A 7,076-nucleotide genomic window follows, 5' to 3' on the forward strand; every position below is an offset into this window, starting at 1 on the left:
CGCGAGACCCTGCCCCCGTGCCTCCTAGGACCAGGACGACGTGTACTTCATGAAGGGGGCCTTGGAGGAGGTGCTGGGCTCCTGCGCCGGCTACAACCACGGGGGCATCGCCCTGCCCCTGACGCCGCAGCAGCGGGCCTTCTTCCTGCAGGAGGAGACGAAGATGGCGTCGCTGGGCCTGCGCGGTCAGTGCGGCCGCGGGCAGCGGGCAGCCCACGGGGTGGGAGGGGGTGCTCAGGCAGAGCAGAGCAAGCTCGGGAGCCCCGGTCAGACAGAGCCCCTCCCCCTACGCACGCACACGCATGAGTGCTCCGCAACACCTGTTCGTCCCCTCACCTCCCCCTGCCCCACCAGGGGACCCCCAAGTCCCCAGAAACCAAGGAAGACGATGCCACTCCTGGACCCACGCTTCCCAGGGTGTCACCGTCCTCCCATTGGCACCGCGGTGACACTCACACCTCCAGGGGAGACGCAGCCACTGGGCTTCCAGATCGGCCAGCCTGCCGCAGGCTGGGCAGGGCAGCTCCCAACAGCAGCCGGCAGGCAGTGGTCCCTTCCCCAGGGTGGGGTCTCCCTGAGGCAGGGGCCCTGATTCGGTCAGTGCAGCGCCAGGTCTCTGCTAGCCTCAAGCCCCTTGGGCAGGCCCAATGGCCGCTGTGTGCCACAGAGGCAAAGTCAGGGTCAAGGTCGGAACTACAGCCGGAGTCCTCTCAGCCACCTCGCTGTCCTGGGCGATTTCTTCAGGCTCCGAGCGGCGGGCGCACGTCTGTGAGAGGTGGCGCCATGAGCGAGCCCTGGCAGTAGTAGGCGCTGTCCGCAGTCTCTCTCGGCTGCCCTGCCCGTGGGGCCCGGCTCCCGTACCCGGAGTGGGCGGTGCTGGGTTCTCCCCTGCTCAGCAGCCCGCAGGAGGGATCTCCACGACCCCTCGTGGCCCAGGAAGGTGGCGCCCAGGAGGACGTGGGCTCCCCCCAGCTGGCCCACTGACCCCTGCTTGGGTCCCGGTCTCTCCGCAGTGCTGGCCCTGGCCTCTGGGCCCGAGCTGGGGGCTCTGACGTTCCTGGGTCTCGTGGGCATCATCGACCCCCCGAGAGCCGGCGTGAAGGAGGCGGTGCAGGCGCTGTCCGCCTCGGGCGTGGCGGTGACCATGATCACGGGGGACGCGCTGGAGACAGCCCTGGCAGTAGGTAGGCAGGGCGTGGGCGGGGCTGAGCCCAACACACACACACCAGGGAGCTGCTACAGCCTTCGGGGCCGGGTGAGCCGGGCCGGAGCGCTGACACAGGATTCTGAGATTCAAACCCAGACCGCATCCCACCTCCCGGGGGGCTTTGTTCCCCACAGGGGCGGTGTTCTCTGCAGCCAGTGTCAGGGGTGATGCTGGCACGTGGCGGGGTGGGTGGGGCAGGCCTGGGGACCACCATCTCCACCCAGGGGTGGCCTCAGACCTGCTTCTCCCCAAAGGCAGGAACATCGGGCTGTGCGGTGAGAAGCCACAAGCCATGTCCGGTGAGGAGGTGGCTGGCACGGAGCTGGGCGAGCTGGCCGAGCGCATCCGGCAGGTGCGGCTCCCGGGGCGGGGCTGGGGTGGGGCGGGGCGGGGGCTCCGGCGCCGACCCTCTGACCCTGCCCCTCCTGTGTCCCTGTGTCCAGGTGTCTGTGTTCTTCAGGACCGGCCCGAAGCACAAACTCAAGATCATCAAGGTGCGTGGGGGAGGCAGGCGCGCCCTGGACGCCGTGGCCGGCAGCTCCATCCTGGTCTAGGTCACGGGCGTGGCTCCCAGGGTCCCCTTCCACCACGTTGGCAGGAGGCTGAGCAGGGCGGGGCGGGAGCTGCACGGGCCTCTTGGCCCGTACCCCGCTGGCCGGAACATTGGCCACGGCCCTCTGTAGCTGTGGGGGGTGCCGGTAAGGCGACCGGGGCCCTGTGAAGAGGGGGAGACTGTGACTGCGGCCCCTGCCCATTGAAAACGAGGGACAGGAACGGAGAATGGCACACAGCAGCCGAGCCGCCAGCCGAGTGCTCCCAGTGTTGTTATTGAACTCCCTGCCTCAGCTTCCCCATCTGTGAAATGGGGGTCCTCCTAACGACAGCCGCTCACCCACAAGGCTGGAGGGAGGACCCCAGGCTTGCATGGCACCTGGTACACGGCTGGGGCCAAGAGCCCCTGTGGGGGTGCGTGCCCACGTGCCGGCTGTGCCAGAGTCGGCATCTACACACACTACCTTTTATAAACTGTTGGTGTTTGTTGGGCACTGCCCTGTTCCGGGACGCTCACGGAGGGCAGCGGCCACCACTCGGCCGCTCCTGTGCGCAGGGCCTCAGTGGCCCAGTACTGTAGGCACTGCTCTCCCACTTCTCAGATGAGGAGACTGAGGAGAGCGGCTCGAGGGCTTGCCGGTCCCGCTCGTGCGGCTGGAACTGGGGTTCTGCCGGGAGTGGCTGAGTCTGGCGTCCTCTGGATGGAGTCCTCCACGCTCGGCCACTCCGCCTCTCCCCGCACAGGCCCTGCAGGAGTCGGGGGCCGTCGTGGCCATGACGGGCGACGGCGTGAACGACGCGGTGGCCCTGAAGTCGGCCGACATCGGGATCGCCATGGGGAGGACGGGGACAGACGTGAGCAAGGAGGCCGCCAGCATGGTCCTGGTGGACGACGACTTCTCGGCCATCCTGTGAGTGCCCCCGCGGGCCACGCGGGCTCCTGCCGGGACAGTCCCGCGTCGTCCCCGGCCAGCTGCAGGCCGAGACGCGTCTCAGGACAGGGCCGTCCAACCCCAGGACGAGCCGCTCTTGACAGGCGCTTGCCGCTCCGCGGTGGGACCTTTAGTTTTATGTACATGAAGGAGGAACGGGGAGGAGGAGCGAGCGAGCGCTTCCGTCCCCTGGGTCACTCCTCAGTCGGCCGCCACGGCCAGGCTGAATGCAGGACCCCCCCCCAGCTCTCGGTGTGGGTGCAGCGGCCCAAGCGCTTGAGCACTGCCTCCCAGGTGCACTAGCAGGGAGCTGGACAGGAGGCGGAGCAGCGGGGACTCGAACCGGCGCCGATACAGACGCCCACATCACCAGGAGGGGCTTAACCTGCCGGCTGCCTCCGTCCTACCACAGGGGTTTTTGACGCATTTTTAGTGCAAGTCGGGGGCAGGGCCGAGAAGGTTCTGCACGGGGCCCCCAGGGCAGGGATGCTAACTGGGGAGGGGGATCTGCAGAAATCCTGGAGACCCCGGCAGGCGAGGTTTCTCAGCCCCGCTGCGCTGCCCGCTGCTGGCCACGGGGCTGTTCTGAGCTCACAGGAGTGGCGGCCAGGGTCCGGTCGCAGGCAGGACCAGGGCCCGGCCCCAGCCGCCGACAGCGTGGGGACAGCAGCGGCGTCCAGGCCCAGCCCGCGTGTCCCCTCTCGCGCAGGAACGCGGTGGAAGAAGGCAAGGGCATCTTCCATAACGTCAAGAACTTCGTGCGGTTCCAGCTGAGCACGTGAGTCCACCACGCGCCTGCTGTCCCCGGGCCCCGGCCGGCCGGCGGCGCTGACCGGTCCCCGTGTCCGCCCGGCAGGAGCATCTCCGCCCTCAGCCTCATCACCCTGTCCACGGTCTTCAACCTGCCCAGCCCCCTCAACGCCATGCAGATCCTGTGGGTCAACATCATCATGGACGGGCCGCCGGCCCAGAGGTGAGGCCCACCCAGGTCCCCAGGGGCAGTGAAGGGGGGCCAGCACCCTGGGCTCCGGCAAGGCTCATTCCTGCTCTGTACTCACGTCTCTGCTTCCGAGAAGTCCTCCCTGATCACCCCCAGAGCAGCCTGCTCACGCCCCTGCTTTGTTTCTCTGGAGGGAAACTGATCCTAACCCTTAGTCTGCCCTCGGCTGCACAGAGTTAGGCACTGGTTTGTTCTCTGCTGTCCCCTGGCTCCTAGGATGGTCCTGCAGGGGACCAGGCTGCGTGGATGTCACAGCAGGGGGCTTCAGGCGAGCCCAGGGGTGCAGGACCAAGCACAGGCTTCGGGGGCAGCAGCGAGACCGAGGGAGGCACGCGCTGAGCTCAGTGCGGGGCGTGTGCAGTGGGGCTGGCCAGGCACACGTCACCCCCTCTTACAGGCACCTGTGGGAGGGGTCTCGGCTGTACCGTGCACAGGGGTGGGCAGAGCCCAGTCCTGATTCTCTGGGCCACCAGGGTGAGGCCAGCCCCAGCCAGGGCCCCCCTGTGGCAGGTGCCTGAGGAGGACCCAGGGTGGCAGCCGCAGGGGTGGCCTCTCCCACCACCCGCCTTGGTCTGAGCAGCCTGGGGGTGGAGCCCGTGGACAAGGACGCGCTCAGGCAGCCTCCACGCCGCGTGCAGGACACCATCCTGGGCCGCGCCCTGCTCCTGCGGATCCTGCTGTCGGCCGCCGTCATCATCAGCGGGACTCTCTTCGTCTTCTGGAAGGAGGTGAACGCCGGGCACTCGGGGAACGGTGTCCGGGCTCCGCGGGCGGAGGGGGTGCAGCAGCAGATGCCGGGGCCAGGGTGTCCCTGCCCACCCCCGGGGCTGACCCTGCGGGGAGCTGGGAAAGGAGGCACCTGCCCCCCACCCCCAGCACCAGCAGAGACGCTCCCTCGGGGCCAATGCCCCGCTTGGCCCAGTCTGTGTACTCAGCCGCAGACCAGCCTCGTCCCACCCACTGTCCCCCGTGGTCGCCCACCAGCTTGTGAGAAGTGCAGCTGCTTAGGCCCCTCCCCTGCCCCGAGTCAGACTGCGTGAGCCCACACGTGGGGCACTTGGGCCCCGCAGCTGGGCTCAATGTGGGGGACAACAGCCCAGACCCCTCCCTGTGAGCCCCTCGCCCCTGCCTCTGCGGCAGCAACCCCGCCGGGGCTGCTCTCTGTGTGCCCACCAAAGCCACGGCCGCTGCCCCAGCCTCCGTCTTCCCTGCAGGAGGTGGCACCAGGTCACCTCCCAGGGGCTGCTTTCTGCCGGAGGAGGGGCCTCTCCTGGACTGTGCGCCCACAGCGCTGGGGCTGCCTTGTCCCAGGCGCCAGGGCCTCGGGGACAGCCAAGCAGCACGTGGCCAGGAAGCGCTTCCAGCTGGCCTGTGTGCTTTGAAGGCTGCGAGAGGGAGAGAGCCGAGAGCCTTCTTCCATCTGGATAACCCCAGGCAGAAGCCAGAACGGGGACCTCCACGCAGGGCTCCCCCACGGGCGGCAGGGACCAGTCCTGCAGTGCCCACTTCCTCTCCGGGGCGGCCTGAGCAGGAAGCTCAGGACCGGAACCCAGACATTGGACAGGGGACACAGGGGTCGACAGCGGCAGCAGCCACTGTGCCGCACACTCACCCGGAAGGAAGCCTTTAAAAAAAAAAGTATTTATTTGAAAACCACAATTGGAGAGGGCTTCCATCCACTGAACGACTCCCTGATGGTCGCAACCAGCCAGGCTGGGCCAGGCAGGAGCCAGGAGCTGCATCTGGGTCTCCCACGTGGGTGCAGGCGCCCAAGCACTGGGGGCATCTGCTGCTGCTGTCCCCGGCGCATTAGCAGGGAGCTGGATCAGAAGGGGAGCAGCTGGGACCTGAACCAGTGCCCCTCTGGGATGCCGGCACTGAAGGCGGCAGCTTTACCTGCTTATGCCACAGCCCTGGCCCCGGAAGGAAGCTTTTATCAGTTCCTCTTGCCGCGGTGCGCCCTCACCTGGCCGTGCGCTGTGTTGCAGGTCCCTGCGGACGGAGCCAGCACCCCCCGCACCACGACCATGACTTTCACCTGCTTCGTGTTCTTCGACCTCTTCAACGCCTTGACTTGCCGCTCCCAGGTGAGACGGCTGCCCTGGCCTGGCCCACCCCTTGCGCTGGGTCAGACGCAGACTGGCGGCAGCTCCCACCCCCCGCTTCTCCCCGCAGACCAAGCTGGTCCTTGAGCTCGGCTTCCTCCGGAACCGCATGTTCCTCTACTCGGTGCTCGGCTCCACCCTGGGGCAGCTGGCCGTCATCTATGTCCCGCCGCTGCAGCAGGTCTTCCAGACCGAGAACCTGGGGGCGCTCGGTGAGCAGAGGGGGGCAGAGTCTGACCCGCGGGGAGCTCAGGGCGAGCCCCAGCCCCAGCCCCGCTCCTGGTCAGGGAGCTCTGAGGCTGCAGACACAGTGTGCTTGCCCTCCTGGCCAGAGCAGGCACGGTCAGCTCTCCGTGCGCCGAGGTGGACACTGGTGAATAGCTCCCACCAGCCCTGCGTTCAGCAGTGCCCCCGGCGGGCGGGCGGGCAGGCGGCAGCTTCCCAAGTCTCAAGCGCCTGAGCTTGATGGACCCGTCCAGGGAGCAGTGGTGCCGCCACAGGAGGGACAGGGCGGACCCCAGGAATGAACCCTGGGCACTGGCCAGGCAGGGCTGGGAGCCTGAAGCCGTGGAGGGTGGGGTGCACGGTGCTGGGCCCTGGGACGACCCCCGGAGACAGGCGCTCAGCGGGGGCACAGCTCCCCTCTGTGGCCAGTGCGGGCCCTGAGCCACCCGAGTTTGCTTCTGAAGCCGTGGGCTCCCGGCTGGACGGCCCTCTGCCCCATCAGGGGAGGCAGCAGGGCTGGTCCTCCGCTCCCGGGAGCCCCGTGCCCCGCCGCCTGTGGCTTCCTTGGGACAAGGCGGAGGGAAACGAGCGTCACGGTGCGTGCGGGCTCCAGGGCGCTGCAGGCTGGCCCGGGGCGGGGCGGGGCGGGGCGTGGCGCGCTGACCCGCCTCTCTGCCCCCTTCCGGCAGATCTGCTGCTTTTAGCGGGCTTGGCCTCGTCCGTGTTCATTGTCTCGGAGCTCCTCAAACTGTGCGAAAGGTACTTCTCGGCGGCCAGGAAGGGCCCCAGGGACGCCGAGGACGGCAGCCCGCAGCCGGGCCCCTAGCTCGTCACGCCCCCTGCCGGCTCCGGGACCGACCGGGGGCAGAGCCGCCCTCCCACGCTGCGCCGCTTGTTAAGTCACTGGGAGTTCTGAGAACTGCGTCCACCCCCCTCTCGCGTACACTGCCCACTCGTGCCCAGGCAGGAAGCGGCCACCACATCCCATGGTGGAACAGGGCTGCCCTGACAGGAAGACCCCGCGGGGCACGTCTGAACCGTTCCACCCAGAGGAA

The 7,076-nt window shown here is 68.3% G+C and overlaps 1 protein-coding gene across 1 annotated transcript in view; it reads left to right on the plus strand.

The window, feature by feature from the left end:
• ATP2C2 (ATPase secretory pathway Ca2+ transporting 2) overlaps positions 1 to 6,847 on the plus strand; it is a 52,977-nt gene extending 46,130 nt beyond the window's left edge. The window contains exons 17-28 of the mRNA XM_089319093.1: positions 29 to 185; positions 1,014 to 1,184; positions 1,462 to 1,559; positions 1,651 to 1,701; positions 2,504 to 2,670; positions 3,401 to 3,469; positions 3,548 to 3,664; positions 4,272 to 4,419; positions 5,680 to 5,778; positions 5,867 to 6,241; positions 6,524 to 6,617; positions 6,711 to 6,847. Coding sequence (XP_089175219.1) covers positions 29 to 185; positions 1,014 to 1,184; positions 1,462 to 1,559; positions 1,651 to 1,701; positions 2,504 to 2,670; positions 3,401 to 3,469; positions 3,548 to 3,664; positions 4,272 to 4,419; positions 5,680 to 5,778; positions 5,867 to 6,241; positions 6,524 to 6,617; positions 6,711 to 6,847 — 1,683 coding nt within the window. The remainder of the gene's footprint in view (positions 1 to 28; positions 186 to 1,013; positions 1,185 to 1,461; positions 1,560 to 1,650; positions 1,702 to 2,503; positions 2,671 to 3,400; positions 3,470 to 3,547; positions 3,665 to 4,271; positions 4,420 to 5,679; positions 5,779 to 5,866; positions 6,242 to 6,523; positions 6,618 to 6,710) is intronic.
• The last annotated feature ends 229 nt before the right edge of the window (positions 6,848 to 7,076 follow it).

Source organism: Oryctolagus cuniculus, chromosome 18 (assembly GCF_051225735.1).
Source record: "Oryctolagus cuniculus isolate XC-2025 breed Fujian yellow rabbit chromosome 18, ASM5122573v1, whole genome shotgun sequence".
Taxonomy (NCBI): domain Eukaryota; kingdom Metazoa; phylum Chordata; class Mammalia; order Lagomorpha; family Leporidae; genus Oryctolagus; species Oryctolagus cuniculus.